The sequence below is a fragment of the Urocampus carinirostris genome, chromosome 7 (genome assembly GCF_059441175.1).
Source record: "Urocampus carinirostris isolate Australia breed hairy pipefish chromosome 7, RoL_Ucar_1.0, whole genome shotgun sequence".
Lineage (NCBI taxonomy): Eukaryota > Metazoa > Chordata > Actinopteri > Syngnathiformes > Syngnathidae > Urocampus > Urocampus carinirostris.
In genome coordinates, this window is record NC_142355.1 from 11661948 (window position 1) to 11680316 (window position 18369).

Sequence of the window (18369 nt, forward strand, 5' to 3'; positions counted from 1 at the left end):
AAATTATTATTATTATTATTATTGTTGTTGTGTTTTTTCATCATTGTATTTTGTTGGGGTTGCGTACCTGTCCACCTGTACGTTTTTGCCGTACAAATTACGTTTATCATGCATTTTAAGACGTCTACGACGTACAAGAAAATCCGTACGGAAAAACGCAAATTTGTCAATTATGAATATCATCTGGTATACACCGACTATCACGAAACGGCAAATCAATCAAGTCAAACCAGTTCGCCGCGGTAGCCTCTATCTCTGTATCGTTTTTTTCGTTGTAAACGAAGCGAGCGGTTTGATGCTACTGTGCGCATGCATCTGCCACCTGGGGATTTCCCATCATGCATCATTCCGTGGTAGTTGTGTAATGAAAGGAAGTCCGTCTCTTTTTAGAGAACCGGCTTTTTCGGCTCAACTCATTAAAGAGAGCAGGCTCTCAAACGGCTCACTTGCTTTGATGCATTATACAGTATTACAAATTATTATGTCGTATAGGGAAGCTAAGAAAAAAAGGAAGTGTAAAATGAGAAAATGAAAACAAAGACAGGTTTGTTGTTATCCCTTTAATGCAGAAAATGAATTCATAATTTGAATAAGAACATGTATTATTCTACTTAATTCTCTTTGCATGTATTTTTTCCTTCTACGGTGAACGTCCAAGCTACTTAATTTTTAAACTTTTTTTAATAATAAACCTCATTCATGTCGAGCAACTCAGGGTCAGGTGTATCGACATTTCGTTCTGTGTACATTGTTACAAAGAATGACAATACAAGTAAATTATTATTATTATTATTATTATTATTATTATATAACGAAACACATGCACAATTTAACATGTTAAACTACATAAATAAAGACGTTTGAAAAAAAATATGGTGTAAGATTATTTTGTATTTTGTATGGGAAAATATAACACTTTGTAAAGGCATGGAGCCGTGGAGGTTGACAGGTATGGGGTTGTATTTTGCTTTCTTAGTTTGTCGTCCATGTATTTTGTCGTCCGACCTCTGCACAATTTAATGTCGCCTGTGGCGTTCCACAAGGCTCTGTACTTAGCTCCCTTCTATTTAGTATGTACATGCTTCTGGTGTTGATATTATCTGCAAGTAGGATATTAGTTCCCATTTCTGCGCAGATGACACTCACTTGTATCTGCTACTGGAGGCAACCGTTCCGTTAAATTGGGAGAATTTGGAGGCCTGCCTAACTGAGACAAAAACATGGATTGCGCCTTAACTCAGAAAAAAACGAGATGTTGATTGTTGTCGCAGCTCCTTGTCATGAATTGTTATCAAACAGTTCTCTGAACTTTGACAAATGTAAAATCACCCAGAATGACTTTGTCAAAATCCAGGTGTCATATTTGATCCTAATCTGTCTTTTCAGTTACATATTGTTGATATTCGCCATATGTCGTCGAAATCAGATGCTGAGATTATAATCGATGCGGTTATCAATTCTCGGCTTGATTACTGGAATGCATTGCTCTCTCGTCTCCCGATGTCCAACAATAAAAGTTTGCAGCTGGTTCGTAACGTGTCAGTGAGACTTTTGACTAGGACAAGAAATTTTGATCACATTACTCCAATCTTATTTAATTTGCACTGGCTCCCTGTCGGTTTATGATATGACCTTAAAGTTTTGTTACGAGCATAAAAATGTTTGCATGGACTTGCTCTCTTTTATCCGTCCGATTTGATTTCCCCCTAGGAGCCTACTCAGAGCCTCTGCTTGGAAAATGCTAGTCCACTTGTGAGTCAAAGAACCTAGAGCAGGGGTAGCGAACACGTGGCTCTAGAGCCGCATGCGGGTCGTGGCCATTAAGAACGTGGCTCTTTGCCTCATCTTATTTTCTATATAGTGTGGCTCTTTGCCTTGTTTCATGTTTAGTTTTTTTGTGTGTATTGAGGGTGGTCTCTTTCCTTGAAATCAACACAAGAACAATACTTGTTCTATTGTAAGGAGAGGAGTGTGTTATAGGAAATAGTATGTTTTTAATTGTGTGTGTTTGTGGGTGTCCATCTGTAATGGCAGGTCAGTGCATGGTGTGGCTCTTTGACTCTCACAGTTAAAAATTTCGGCTCTTTGAGTCAAACTTGTTCGCCACCCCTGACCTAGAGGATATCTGCAGCCTCGAGAAAATTGTCCATTTGGGCCTCAGTGCTGCGGAATGCTCTGCCCCCTGAGATAAGATCTGCTTCCTCAGTGGAAGTGTTTTAATTTAGACTTAAGACATCTATTCTATAGCTTACGATTGATGCTTACGATTGATTCCTGTCTTTTCCGGTTGCCTGGCTGGTGGCAAAATAAGTGAGAATGAGTGAGCAGACCGGCAGCACGGCGGCGCAGTTCTAAGGTCTTGGGAACCTCCTGCGTGGGTTCAAATCCAGCTCCAGACTTCCTGTGCGGAGTTTGTATGTTCTCCCCGTGCTTGCGTGGGTTTCCTCCGGGCACTCCGGTTTCCTCCCACATTCCAAAGACATGCATTTCAGGTAGATTGGCCGGTCAAAATCGTCCCTAGGTGTGAATGAGCGAGCGAGTTGTCTGTCCCTGTGTGCCCTGCGATTGGCTGGCAACCAGTCCAGGGTGTCCCCTGCCCACTGCCCGATGATTGCTGGTTTGGGCTCCAGCCCCCCCGCGACCCTACTGAGGATAAGCGGTGCAGCTAATGAGATGAGATGAGTGAGCAGACCAGCACCTAGACCTAAAGCATGTCTACATCTGCATGGACCAGGTGGCTGAGATGGGGAGCTGCGTCATGGCTGTCTTGGACTTCTTAAACAGTTTTACATATTACTTATATTTCATGTTGATGATGTCTGTGTATTGTCTGTTGATGTCCTTGCAACATCCATTGCAGCCTGGTCATCCTGGAAGGGGGATTACCTGTGTGACCACTTTTCAAGCTTTCTGAGATTTTCCTTGCCCGCATGTCGGTTTCAGATCAGGGGATGGTGTAATTGTGGCCTGAGCAGTCCTTTGAGGCATTTTGTGATTAAGGACTTTACAAATAAATGTGACTTGATTTGTTTTTTTTTGTATTTTGTCATTGTTGTATTTTGTCATTGTATTTCGTCGGTGTATTCAGGGTTGGGTAGGGTTACTTTAACTTGAATACTTTCAATTACTTTTGGATTACTCCAATACCAAATATGCTAATAAAAGACAAAAGAAACTGAATATGAATAAAATGACAAAATTGTGTGCAGGCTTGGGGAGTAACGGAATACATGGAACGGCAAAAATGATGTTGGCAAGCTGTTTGGATTTATTTTCATTTTGTTTCTGTCGCATTTTATGTTAGTTTTGCCGGAGATGAAAGAGATCAAAGCCAGGAGAGAAAGCTTACCACATGTTGTGAGTCATCATTTGATTCATATTTAGTTTATTTTGTCTTTTATTAGCATATTTGGCATTGGAGTAATCCAAAAGTAATTGAAAGTAATCAAGTTAAAGTAACCCTACCCAACCCTGGTTGTATTTTATTGTAGTAGTACTTTTTCCGTCGAAGTAGTATTTAGTCGTTTTATTTTGAACAAAGTGTACTTTTTACAAGGTGTATTTTGCCACCGTATTTTGTCGTCAATGTATTTTGTCAAGGGGCAGCACGGCGGCACAGTGGTTAGTTCATGAACGGCACAGTTCTGAGGTCATGAGATCGAACCTCCTGTGTGGAGTTTGCATGTTCTCCCTGTGCTTGTGTGGGTTTCCTCTGGGCAATCTGGTTTCCTCCCACATTCCAAAATCATGTATTTCAGGTTAATTGGCCGGTCCAAATTTTCCCTAGGTGTGAATGAGCGAGTGACTTGTCTGTCTCTGTGTGCCCTGTGATTGGCTGGCAACCAGTTTAGGGTGTTGCCTACTAACTGCCCGAAAATAGCTGGGATGGGCTCCAGCACCCCCTGCGACCCTACTGAGGATAAGAGCTGCAGATAATGGATGGATGGATGGATGGATGGATGTGTTTGATATGGGCAGATGAGGCCTCAATGTGGCATTCGACCCCTTAACCATATGTTTTTGCATTAACACTACCTCCTTTTGGATTGAAAATGTAATTGAATGCAATTTAAATCAATGACTGGATCAGTCAAAACACATTTTTATTCAAATGTAAATGTTAGCTTCTGAAGCGTTTTTTTGGCTACCATTATTTCTCCTGCTTAGGAGAGACTCGTTCACAGTGCACATACGACGGTAATACCATGTATTTCTGACCAAATTAATAAACTATGATTTTTTTTTAACGAAAAAATTAACACATCGAAAGTTTCTTTAAGTGTTAGATGTTAAAGTGGTATAATTGCATGCCTGAAAATGTACTCTTTCCATTTTTAACCTCTGTCAGCTTGTTCATGATAAGCGTGTGAGTACATGCATTTCTTAGACGCGCTTAAATAAACTCTTCTTATTTCATCTTTCTTTGGGTTTGAGTTGCCATCTGCACTGTACTCTGAGAAGGCCTCTTCTTACTTTCACCATTTTCATGCTACACTGAAAAATAATAAACACTGTGGGGACAAGCATGGTATCACCGTGCTCACCAATACTATCACTTTACGATTTATGTTACCACTTTTCTTACCTTGAAATCGCCTGCGAATTTCCTTTTTTTTCTTTTTCATTTTTCTTACAGCTTTTTCTAATTTAAAGGCACGTGTATAATATTTAATGCCTCTTGGTGGTACAAAAAAAATATTCGGTAAAAAAAACATTAATTTGAATAATAAGCAAAAATATGTGAACTATCAAACTGATGTTAATTTCTATAAATATTCATAGGTTAAGGAATTTGTATTTATTTCATAGCGTGATTCATACCTAGCTGTCACCGCCATGTTTGTCTGGCATCTTGCTGCTATGCCATGCTCATTTTGCACTGGTTTTCATTCGCAATAGACAATACAGTGACACAATGTACCTTTAAAGAACAATAAAAATTGAATCGAGACTAGTATTTTAGTCTGTAGCTGCTTTTGAAGAAGACTATGTCTTTGTGCGTTAATAAATGGGTCCAACGATCGCATTAGATTTCCGTTCCGGTAAAGGTTTGTCACTTCTGGTTTTTAATTTATTTTCATTTTCAAATATTATAGAGATGGATTGTGTTCCGCGCTTTAGAGTGTGCGATAAAATAGACATCTTATTAATGTCAAAAAATTGGCATGCATTCAATACAGAGGACAAAAAGAGTCAAAAAGAATTGAGTCAAAGCAGGAAAAGGAGCCAAATTTGGACTCATTTGAAAAAGAAATCACATCTTAATTTCTTTGAATTTGTGTTTCTTCCTCCAACTGAATCCCATGCAGTCAACATTAGCCGTGTTTGAGCTAAGAAATATTATTTTCCAAGCAGAAAAATCCCCGGTCAATTTTTAACATTTAAATGACTGAAACGGGATGCTAAGTCGACTCATTTTGACAGTACAACGACAGAAGTTATTCTCAACATTCTGGGCACTGTGGCTCAAGTAGTTATTTTTTAGGGGGAATATTTTTGTTGCATTTAGTATTTTAACATAGTCAAGTCAAGTCAAGTCAAGTCATTTTTATTTGTATAGCTGTCTCTTTATTTTAATTTTCTAGTTATTCTACAGCATTTACTTTTTAAATCGAGGAAAGAAATTAAAAAAAGTACACTGAGCATTAGCAAATTTATCTGGCAGTGGAATAATATTTTTGAAAAAATATTAACTTGTTCTCTAGTCAAATAAGAAAAACGCAGAGGCAGCAGCTTTAATTTGACCATTACACACACACAAAAAACCTTTGAATAATAGATAAACGTTTTTATTTGTATTTTATTTTATTTTTTGCGTGTTTTTCAGGGGTTCTGCATCGTTTAAATCTGCATTGGTTGAATGTTAAATTGTAAACAGATAACAGTTCCTTTATTTTAAAGTTTATTTATAGCAATGAGGAGTTAATATCTTTCTTTTTTCGGGCTTTATGTGTTGAATTACTTTAAAGCGGTTCAGTGTAAAAAAGTAAAATGTTTAAAATAGTAAAAAGTTCACCGTGGATTGAATAAAAATAAAGGCTATTGAAATTGAATATGATAATAAATGTTTTAAATAATTGCAATTTCAAAATCTAAAAAGCGGTCTCTCTCTCTCTCTCTCTCTCTCTCTCTCTCTCTCTCTCTGTCTCTCTCTCTCTCTCTCTCTCTCTCTCTCTCTCTCTCTCTCTCTCTCTCTCTCTCTCTCTCTCTCTCTCTCTCTCTCTCTCTCTCTCTCTCTCTCTCTGGTGTTTGTAATTAGCAGTAATTGTGAAGCAATTAGTATAAGGACATAAAAGCAGATTCCTGGTCTCTCATTATTTAAAGACAGGTTTCTGTCTGAGTTATTTGCAGGGCACTAAGCAGGTAAGTAAAAATATATATGCCGAATTGAAAAGTTCTGTGTGGGACTTTGTTTCTTTAAGTGTTATCCTTTATTTTTCTTCATACAATCGTAGATCTATCCCTACATTGTCCCTCCGTCAGCTTCATGTAAGTAATGCTAAACCTTTAAATCGTTTTTGCATGGTGGGAAAAAAAAAAACTTTTTTTTTTTATTCTTTAAAAAACAAAACAAATCAGGATGTGGATTACATGTCTGCTGATTGGATTTGTGATCTGTAATCTTGCACAGAAAGGTAAATTCTACATTTTACTCAGGGCATCATGATCACTGTCCTCATTCTGGTGCATTTACTTGTATTTTTAAAGATTATGGCTCTCATGCTGCTCCGCCGTTGGCCTATCTGCCTGATGATTATTGGTCAAAGGGTGGCGAGCAATCTCAGTGGCATGTTCCCCAGAGTGTCAAATCTAATGCAGAGTTTCCTGGTCAAAGTCAACATGCATATGATGCAAAAGTTCAGGATGGTGGTTTGAAGCAAGGTCCTTATTGGGGTCCAAGCAGTGATGCTGGTGTGTACCCAGCAATGAATCCTTACCTACAGCCTCCCTCGTCTAATGAATGGCGCGCAAATATTGGTTACGGTGCCCGAGATGAGCGCTACAGACCAGTCTTCAGTCATGTGTCTCATCTGGAACCAGCCTACTCCTTGGACTCTGGCTCAAGATACAAAAGAGGAAGACATGTGTTTGCACTACTCCATTACAAGCCTGGTGAACCTCAATACCCCCCTTTTGGGGGTTATTTGAGATATAGGAGGTGGTATCATGGCAACTGATAACTTCCTGATGGTAAGGTTACACTATCTGCATGAAATTTATTTAAGTTACCCTGCCCCCTCTCCTTTCAGGTCGGCAAGTGGACGAAAGTGTGCAGTTATCATACCAGTACAACTTCAATAAAAAAAATTGAATATAACATGTGCTTTGTCAAATAACTTATTTAGACTTGAGCAGGGTGAGCCATGTGGTTTTGCCCCCACACTATTTTTACTTGTATTCTACCCTCTAGTCTTGCTATAGCTGGTTTAGGGTGTCCGGCAATAAACGTTTTAATAACCAACAGTGATCACCTGGAAGATTTAAACAAGTTTTGGTGACTTCAATGGGATTAGAGTTGGCACTTCAAAGTCAACCAGGAAAAAATATTCTCAAAGCAGTTTTCGGACTGGTTGCGTTACCATTGTACAACAAATGAAGCCTTCAATTAGAAATTATGTACCCAGAGACCCTGGTGAGGATAATTGATGTGTATGTAAAACATTAATTTGTATTAAATTTACACTATACGCCTAGTAATTTTTTTCCCCCCTTTAAATATCCAGCTGAGTGCAATAGTTGGAATACTGCGCTCTTGACTTTTCAATAAAATAACACTTTTTCATTCTAGTCTGGGTAGCAAATGCAGTTTTAAGAGTGACTTTGTTTTGGCAACATCTATTGGATTATTTAAACCTGCAAGTCAATTATATGGTAAAGGTTTATTTTTCTCAGCCTTGTCTCACGGGCCAGTTTAGGTCTCATACAAACTTGGGCATTAGAGAAAAATGTCATATATTTTGGACTGGTTCGAAATAAATGACACAAAGTTTTGGCAGATTATGAATAAAATAAGATCAAGCTACTAGGCTGGACCAACTGAAGCTGAGTGTATATCCTATACTGTCTTCTAGCGGCCAGAGGGAGAATTTGTTTAAATCCAGTTTTTAAATGATCACTTTTGATATAATCTACAGCAGGCGTTTTAAACATATGCCACATCAAAAATTATAATTTTAAATAAATGCAAACCAAATACTCTCTTTGGCCGCTAGAGGTCAGTGTCAAGTTTGAAAGTCTTAGTGATTTGATTCAGATTTAAAACTGCATTCACTCAACTGTTAAAATAAACCAGTTAACACATTCAATGTCAAATAATTTCGCCCCCATTGTTTGTGAATACATGTGTTTAGAGAATATTCCATGTCATCCGTGATTATAGAGTACTGTATCTTACTCGTGTAGGCTGAATGATAACGCATAATAGTAAAAAAAACAAAGCTAAAAATTGGAGTTGACAATAATTTATTGATCTGGCCTGCCTCAGGACAGACAGTCTGGACCTGGCCCCACAGCCAAACTTAGTTTAACATTTATGACCTAGAGACTTGCTTTTTTTTTTCGACACAAAAATTTATTGTGGGCCGAATTAAAACAAATAGCCCAGATCTGCCCGTGAGCTGTATGTTTTACATTCCTGATCCTATGTCATTCACATCCCTAGTCATCTTATAATTACACAGTGGATTTAGGCTTATTATTTTAACTAGTGTTATTGGGCCGGGCCGCTCTCCATGGAGCGGTTGCAGACCACTGGCTTACGGGATGCAGCATAAGCAGATGGAGGAGCTGATGATGTCATGCCCCGTGATGATTGGTCGGTGATGACTTCTTCTCCACCCCTCTTCCTTCTTGTTTACCTTCTTTGAACTGTCCATCCTAATTCCCTCCATTCTTTGACTACACGATCCACCCACTTTTGGCTCTCCCCCGCACAATATGCAGCTGTCTGTCTAACTCTCGTCTCCGCTCTGGTCCTGCCAGGAAGATGATGCTGACGATGATGATGTGACAATGAGGCTGGCCAATGATCAAGCATGAAGTGAGTACAAGGGGTGTGTCCGCTTTCTAGCTTGAGGCTGCTTCAGGAATCAGAGGGGAAGAAGAGGAAAAACAGGGACCCGGAGGAGACGGAGCATTTTCATCGGCTTTAAAGGGGGAGAGGAGGAAAAGGAGAAGGGAGGGTGGATGCTGTCACCATTCCACCGGTTCTCAAACTGTGCTGTCATGGACAAATATCGACCAAAGAGGCCCACCACGCTAGCTCTAATGCCAACACGACCACAAGCCGGCACCCAGGTAGGAATCAGGGATGGGTCCATCCTTGTCTCTTATTGAAATTAGTTCAGGGCAGAGGTTTCTCTCTGCGTGTGTGAGGAGATGGGTGGATCCTGTAATTCCGAGCAAGCATCATCAGCCCAATCTGGGTTTGTGTTTCTTGTGATACTCATGCTACAATTATTGTCTTTGAGTCTGTTTTTGCCATCTTGTGTAATTGTCCAAAGTATTAGCTACACCCAAAGAGGCATTTTAGATTTTGAAATGAACCATATAGTCTTCACATTGGTTCAACACACATTATGCGCATCTCAATGTGTACAGTACAAGGCACTCATGTAAGAAAATACGAATGGTTCACACTTTTGTGAAGAATATGTCAACTTTATCCTCCAATTTTCAGTGATCAGTGGTAGTAGTAGGCCAGAGCTAGCTTTAGCAGTACTCCTTTGAATGAGTTGCATCCTGTTTACGGTGTCAGTTTGTATCAGCGTGCAGTCATCTCACCACAGTATCCCTTTTATCATCAGGATCAAGATTTTCAAGTTGTGTCTCTTAAAGGGTCGGTGTGTATTATTATAACACTAGATGCCACTGTATGTCAGAGGTTGCCAACCTTTTTAAACTGAGAGCTATTATTTTGTTAATGATTGCTTACCAATTTGCTATGCATTTCTAACATTACTATGTCATAACTATTGCATTACCTGGTTATAATTATTAGTGGTTAAAATAGAGACTAAACAACATAATGGCAACGACATGTAGACAGACAAAAGTTTGTGGTCGGCAGACAATTTTGTGTTTGTATGAAAAGTCACACTATTTTATCTATTAATCAAATAAGTTGCAAAATAAAGAGACATTGAAAAGCTATGTATATATATATATATATATATATATATTTTTTTTTTAAATTACACACAGTATATATACAGTATACGACAGCAGTGCAATGTGACTAACCAGTATATACTCAGGTTTGAGTATATTTTTTATTGTTACATGTCAAACAAGTTACCAGTAGGTGCTTTAGATTCTCAGATAACAAACAAGCATTCATAATAATCATGCTTTAAAGGCTATGCAATTGAGCAAATAGTTCAAAGGGGTGTGTTCAAAAAATAGCAGTGTCTGCTCTTTACTGTTCAAAATCAAAACTATTTTGTGTTTCCAAAAAAAGGAAGGATTTAGCAATACTAATATTCAGTCGCATGACCAGTTTTCTGTTACTGCTTCACATTTGTGTGGTATAGAGCCAAATAAACTTGTGGCACCTCATCTCATCTCTCATCTCATTAGCTGCACCGCTTATCCTCAGTAGGGTCGCGGGGGTGCTGGAGCCCATCCCAGCAATCTCCGGGCAGTGGGCAGGGGACACCCTGAACTGGTTGCCAGCCAATCGCAGGGCACACGGGGACAGACAACTCACTCGCTCATTCACACCTAGGGACAATTTGGACCGGCCAATTCACCTGAAATGTATGTTTTTGGAATGTGGGAGGAAACCGGAGTGCCCGAAGGAAACCCACGCAAGCACGGGGAGAACATACAAACTCTGCACAGGAAGTCTGGAGCTGGATTTGAACCCACGCAGGAGGTTCCCATGACTTGAACTGTGCCGCACATGCGCTAACCACTGCAACGCCGTGCTGCCCTTGTGGCACCTTTCAGTTGTTATTTCACTCCATGATAGCTTAACAACATTTCACAATTCATTTACATTTCTTGATTTTGCTTCACAAACAGCATTTTTGATATCACTCTACAAGTTATTGGTTGGATTTGGGCCACTCTATAACATTAATTTTATTGGTTTGGAGACTTTCCTCTTTTATTGGTGTGTCAGCATAAGGCAACATAACCTCTTCAAGTATCTTGACACACTCAAACTGATCCATGATCCCTGGTATGCGATAAATGGGGCCAACACCAGAATAGGAGAAATATGCTCAGATGCCCATGATATTTGCACCACAATGCTTCACTGTCTTCAACATGTACCGAGGTTTAAATTCAGAGTTTTGGGGGTTGTCTCACACACAGAATATATATATGTATATATATATATAATATATAATTTTTATTTTTTTTAAATATTTTTTGGGGGAAGCATTTTAAAATTTTCTCGGTCATGCAAATTAGGTTTTGCATCCATTGTCCACATGTGGTTGCCATTGTTGAGCGATGATCCCACAAAAAATGCAGTCATTTAAGGAATTTTCTTGTTCAGAATGTTAATTACCCACTTTGACAGATTGATAAGGAAACACAAAATACATGATTGTGTTGGTGGGATTGGGAAGCTCAAAAACAAGATGAAAGTCGACAGTACAGTGGTGTTTTCCTTGAAAATAATTTTGAATGAGCATACGTGAGCGTCTGTAATGTAATATTATTTAATCAAAGCAGCCACAATGCGAGACTGAGCTCATTGGACCGCAACACGCTAGAGTCTTGTTGCCTAGTAATTGTATCTGTAGGGACATTATCAGAATAAAAAAAAATCAGTTGTAATAAAACAAAATGTTGTACAGCAGAGCAGAACGGTGTACACTCAAAGACGGTCAAAGCAAGGTCCTGGTGTAAACCTGAAGCCAGGAAAGCGCAGTAGAACAGTTGTTTTGACCTCTGCTATTTTAAGTACTTGGATTGGATGTCTTCTGTAGGGAGGTTTTTATATCATTCAAAATCAATAATGTTTTTTGTTCTAAGATGAAATGATCAATAATACCATAAATATATAAGGTAAAAACTCCCTATTTGCTTTAAGAAATATGAAAAACTTGATTAACATTGGTATGAATATGGATACTTAGATTTCAATGTCAACACATATTGAATAATTCACAAAGTCACTCTAGAGAGCTGTCAATACTGTATTCAAAATATGGATTTAATCCATTTTCAGTACATTGAAGGGCAATATTGGACATTTTTAATTTAGAAATTTATAGCCTATTGGAATTGAAGGAATGTTTAGATTTCCCCTTAATTTAGTAAGTTACTTCAGAGTTTATTAAATAAGCATTTTCAGCAAACCAATCCTTAAATACTTTATTTACATTAAAATACGGAACAAGTGGCTGTTAGGGTGTGGAAGGAGATAGTCACTGCTGTTGAACTGAAGCATAAATAATATTAGATGCATCTTATGTAACATTTGGTGAATTTTTGCCTTTGAATGAAAACCTAATGCGCCCTACCTTCAGACACTAGTTCTGGTAGCACCTGAGTAAACTGAGTTTGAAACCCCTGACGTAGTTGAAAATGTATAGTTATGCCGATCAGAAGCATCTTATCATTCCTTTCAACTGCATTATTCTCATTAATGGATTCCCTTTCTAGAATCTCAGTGAAAAGGACCACACCAACCACAAAGTAATTCTCCTTTTAATAGATTTTCTGACCTGCAGTCTTCTCCAAAACTATACAAAGTCATTTTGATTTTAGTACTTGACTGTTTCCAGGCTGTATAGTAAGAAATATTGTCGTTTTTTCTGGAAGACTGAAGTTCGTGATTTTATTTGAGAAATGTAAATGAAGCTTTGTAATGTGGGAAAGACAGGAATAAATGAGAAGCTTAACAACACACACACATCCGTAGATATCACTTTGTGTCTTTTTCCACACTCAAACTATTACTCTTTTCTCATCATCTCTTCCCAGGACACAATTAACAATAATTCCTTAGGGAAGAAGGACAGCTGGAAGAACTCCCGTTCATCATCCCCACACATTAAAGGTGAGGACATGCTATTGTAAGGTTCAGCCTGAACCTCAGCCCGGTTATTTTATCTTCAATGCTTGCTATACTAGAAATAAGAACCAGGAGACTGTATATTATCGTTTACTATTGTAACTATTTACCAGGAAAATGGAATACATAGTTGTGGAGCCTTTTGCAGCATGTCACGGAAGAAGTCTATCTTATCTAAGATAGTTCCAACTTTTATATTGTCTTGGCCGCCCACCCACACAGTGGGTGACGGGGGAGGACTCAGCATCACCATTGTACCAACATGGGACCCAATATTCGTATCTGGTTCAGAATAAATTACGTGTGCACATGTGCTTGTAGATAGTAAGATGCCAACCAAGGACATGTCACCGCAACCTAATGGATCAGCTCAACTCTGACCCATTCGAAAAAGAATAGAATATAAGTTACCGGTGCATTTGAAAACATCAAAAGAATGGGTGGAAAAGTAGACCTTGAGGTTCAAAACGATGTTCGGATGAAATAAAAGACTTTTGAGTTACAATCAAACTCGTTTATTAAATAAAGCACATTGAAATAAGGCAAAATAGAGTTCTTGGATTAGCATGAAATAATCCCACGGACTGAAGTGTGAGCCTCTTTCTCGTACCGTTTCATAGATTTCTGATTGGAGGATAGAATAAAACGCATGCACGTAAGCGCATTCTGATTGGTTCGGACAGGAATCGCATATTTAAATGCAGTGTATAATGTTGATCACCAGATGGCGTGCGAGTATAATAAATGATACATCACAGCAGTTCATTGTTTGAAAATAGATAGGGGTCTTGAGAAAATTACCAGTGGCCTCCAATTTGAAGAGACCTTTGGCTTGGGAAGCTAATGTCCTTTTTTGGGGTTGTATGGGTTAGCCGAAATGAGTTCTGTGCACCTGTTTGATAACAGATAGGGAGCCCACCAGTGGCCGTCAGGCTGTAGAGACAAAGTTCCTTTGGCTTGGGAAACCTACCATCCTGACCCTGAAGGCGTTATACATATACATATACATACTATAAAAGGCACATTTTGACCATAATTTCCCCAACATATACGCTTTTTTTCCCCCATCTTTCTTTTGGAGTTCAGTGTATCTTATCAGATCATAGCATCATTGCCCCCTTTTTTTTAGAATACTTGTATGTGTGTGTGTCTGTACATGCGTGTATTCATGCTCCTCAGTATAACTCTTCATAATACTTTGGCCATTCCTGTGTAATTTCAACTCCTAGCTGACTCAAGTAGACAGGACACCCGCAGAGGTGAATAGTAGATGTAGCAGTGTGATACTTTACTGCTTCCTCATCAACTCAGCATTCTAAAAAACAAAGCGCAAAAGAATTGGGTGGTGGGGGTTTACCGGCTGAGGCTATGGGTCAGGCAAAAATGTGGGCTTCTACTGGTTTGTTTGACCATTTTCCTTCACCGGATGTAGTTTCACCTAGGCCAGACCTGGGCACTCCGGTCCTGGAGGGCCATACGTCCTGCCAGATTTTGAAGTTTGCTCTTCTTTAACTCAGGTGATACAAATTATAACCTCGTTAGCAAGCTAGCAAGTGCTCGTTAACGATACTGGTTATTGGAATCACCTGTATTGGATCAGAGAAACCTCAAAAATCATGCAGAACATACGGCCCTCCAGGACCGGAGTGCCCAGGTCTGACCTAGGCCATTACCTATCTTTTGAAAAGTTAAAGTGGATGGTTAATGAGACAATTGTCTTTTGTATGGTTTGACCCCTATCCCAGTTTTCCTAATGAATAATCAGATGCTTCTTTTTGTTTTTAGGAGATCAAACACAACCTGATACCCAATCAAAAGCTGCAGAAAAAGTCCGGCCCTGCACCCGCCGCCCAGCCCCTAAACCTCCGACGTTCAATGAGGCCAAAAGTAGAGCCGGCACTCAAGCTGCAGCTAGCGAGACGCGGGCTCGACCACGAGAAAAACAGCCGCTAGCAGCCACACACTCTTCTTCCGCCAGCATGCCCAGAATCCAACGAAGAGGCGGAGCAGCAGGAGCAGGAAGAGGAAGAGGTGGGGGCAGAGGAACAGGTGCAGTGCAAGACAGGAGCTTGGGGGACGTTAAAGGAAAAGAGGGAGCCACATCAGGAAGGGAGGAACGACGAGGTGGAAGACTGTGTGATGAGTCTAAAGGCAAAGAGAAGGACAGAACCATAAATCAAAGAGCAAAAGAAGCAAATGGACTTAAAAGTTCTGGTTTAGATGGGAGGGGGAAGCCATATACCAAAAGGGGGAACCCGGGTGGAAGAGGAAAGACCAACAACTCTCTTCCCAACCAGGTTTACCTGACATCCATGGTTGTTCCACGGACACCTGTAGCACCAAGAAAAGAGGACAAGACACAGATCCAAGGTAAGAGGTTCATCTAGCCCAGGGGTGGGCAAACTTTTTGATTCGCGGGCCACATTGAATTCTAACATTTGACAAAGGGGCCGGAACAGGAGCAGATGGATGACATGCTTTGGTAACCTCACCTCATTGGAGAAAAAATACACATCTGGGATATAGAGAAAACACATGCTTTAATTTCCAATGAAAATGAAGGAAAGCATTACAACAAACTTTGACTTTGAAATGAGTCTTTAAACACAGAAAATTAAATGAATAACTATTTTATTTTAAAGCACTGAAAATTCTGTTATCCTTCAGGATATCACCATCACTCTCCTCTTGACTGTCTTTTTTTCCAAAAACGGTAGGAGATGCACATGTACTTGTCCTGCTCCTTCTCTTCAATTTGTTTCCCCGGTGCCAAAACTGAACAACGACCAGTGCAAGAATGAAACAGTTGCAGCAATTCAGTCTGTGGAGCGCGTTATATTTGATCTGCACGAACCACGAACGAATTTTGACAACCTGCGCATCACGAAGTAGTCTTACGCTTCACCTCAACAAAGCTAATATATATAGAGTGCGCCAATCAGTGGTGAAACATCAGAATTGCAGAGGAAATAAAACAGTAACAAGGTTAATTAATTAATTATTTCAAATCCGGCGGGCTGGATTAAGATGTTTAACGGGCCGCATGTGGCCCCCGGGCCGTAGTATGCCCATCCCTGATCTAGCCTCACAATGGGGAATGAGTATCTTGGTGTTTTGTAGAAGAACAGCAGTTTCTTCTCTTGTTCTTTGCATGTTCGTTCAATTTCAGGTTATGCAAATGTTGGTAAAATCAGACTGGTGATGAACTGATTCTCGGGAACTATTTAATTGGCAGAATATTCTGGACACCATTATTATGGATACAAAGGCTACATTCTCGCAATAGTGTACAAATGGCATTGGAAGTTAGCTTTTTAAACATTTTATGAGGCGTTACAATACTGCTGTTGAAGCTCTTTATTAATTTTCATTGATCAATATCCTGCTTTCAGGCATTTTAGCAGCTTGCCTCTGTGCCACATAGTCTTGTGGATGTTGGACCTTTTGACATGAGGCGCTCTTTTGGTTACCACAACGATATGAATATAAAAAATGTTGGTACACTTTTTATAGTAAAGCCTGTACCGGTGTGTCCTTATGGAAGACACTTAAATCAGGCTGCCTATATTTTATATGTCATCCATTGTCCAACCAATTTGAAAAGTTGACTGGGTGCTCTACTCCTATCCTAGCAGAAATTAGGGACTGGGCAGGGATACCATTGACTGGTTTCCAGCAAATAGCATGACACACGGAAACAGACAACAATTAACACTTAATTCATAATAAGGGACAATTTGGATCAACCTGAGGGGCCAGAGAGTTTGGAGCTCTAGTGCCACTTGCTGTCTATTTCTGCACACTTGATACATTTCAAGTTTAGTAGACAGGAAAAATAAGGAGAAAAGACACCAATTGATTTAGAACTTACGAGGACAGGGAGAGAAGCCTTCAATTAAGAAATCCCAACCTGTTCTAAGGCCCTCCCCTGAGACATTTATTGTTATGAAATCTTCAAGGTTACAAAAAACAGATCAGCCTTAAGGGGTTGGATATCAAAGAACAGCAACGTGATTGGCCAACGGTGACAATGATGTAAAAAGCGCACAATAATCAAACCAAGACTATATGATAACTGTCAAAACATTGAGACAATGAGACAAGATAATGAACAACTGAGTGCAATAATAATGGACAAAATAGCAAACAGCCCTGACATTCTTGGCAGACTCCTGCAATTATTACGTGTGTCTTTATTTTGTTCACAATTGCAATAAAATTGTGCAGCTTTGGTAAATATGTATCCAAAAATTCGTATCTGGGACCAGGGCGTGATTTTATCAATCAAACATTTAATCAGCCAATACTTTGTCAATAATGCTTATAATAACAATATATTATTATTAGCTCCATAACACTGACATACTGTGTTGATTTTGCAGAACGTACATACAGATATGATCAAAGGCGTGTTCATTATGTGAAAAAAAATCACTTTGTCACTATATACAAGTACTCCAAAACTTAAATTTAAAGACATTCTGCATGAATTGTACTTGTATACACATGTTGCATAGAGGGGAAACTACATCGAACAAAAAAAATATTTGGCCAATTATGGCAGTGAAGGCCTATCATAGTGATGTACGTGAAGCAAATTTATGACAGCGCTAAACTGCTAACGGACAAAAATATTATATGTACACTATACAGTGGGACCTCGGTTATCGCCGTTAATGGGGACCAAAACCACCCGTGATAAGTGAAAATCCGCGAAGTAGCGGCGCACCTTAAAAAAAAAAAAAAAAAATATATATGTATATATCTCATCTCATTAGCCGTACCGCTTATCCTCATTAGGGGGGGGCTGGAGCCCATCCCAGCCATCTCCGGGCAGTGGGCAGGGGACACCCTGAACCGGTTGCCAGCCAATCGCAGGGCACACGGGGACAGACAACTCACTCGCTCATTCACACCTAGGGACAATTTGCACCGGCCAATTCACCTGAAATGCATGTTTTTGGAATGTGGGAGGAAAACCGGAGTGCCCGGAGGAAACCCACGCAAGCACGGGGAGAACATACAAACTCCGCACAGGAAGTCTGGAGCTGGATTTGAACCCACGAAGGAGGTTCCCATGACATGAACTGTGCCGCACAAGCGCTAACCACTGCGCCGCCGTGCTGCCCGTCATATATATATATATATATATGTATAATTTTTTTTTATTTTTTTAAATTATTTTATTGTATTATTATTATTTTTTAGATCTGCGAAGGTCTGAACCAGCGAACATGAAACCACGAAGTAGTGACGCCCCTTCAAATATGGTTTAAAAAAAAAAAAGCATTTTTGAAGGGGCGTCACTATATATATATATATATATATATATA

General features: G+C 39.5%; 1 protein-coding gene and 1 long non-coding RNA gene across 2 annotated transcripts in view; both read left to right on the forward strand.

Annotated features, from left to right (window-relative positions):
• The first annotated feature begins 6297 nt into the window (after nt 1-6297).
• Nucleotides 6298-7318, forward strand: LOC148362343 (uncharacterized). The gene is made up of 5 exons (XR_015850810.1): nt 6298-6363; nt 6456-6489; nt 6580-6635; nt 6709-7191; nt 7251-7318. It is a non-coding gene; the product is annotated as an uncharacterized LOC148362343 (long non-coding RNA).
• A 1793-nt stretch (nt 7319-9111) lies between these two features.
• mapk8ip1a (mitogen-activated protein kinase 8 interacting protein 1a) overlaps nt 9112-18369 on the forward strand; it is a 30951-nt gene continuing 21693 nt past the window's right edge. The window contains exons 1-3 of the mRNA XM_088339232.1: nt 9112-9297; nt 12946-13021; nt 14822-15406. Of these exons, the coding sequence (XP_088195358.1) occupies nt 9187-9297; nt 12946-13021; nt 14822-15406 (772 nt within the window). The 5' untranslated portion in view covers nt 9112-9186. The remainder of the gene's footprint in view (nt 9298-12945; nt 13022-14821; nt 15407-18369) is intronic.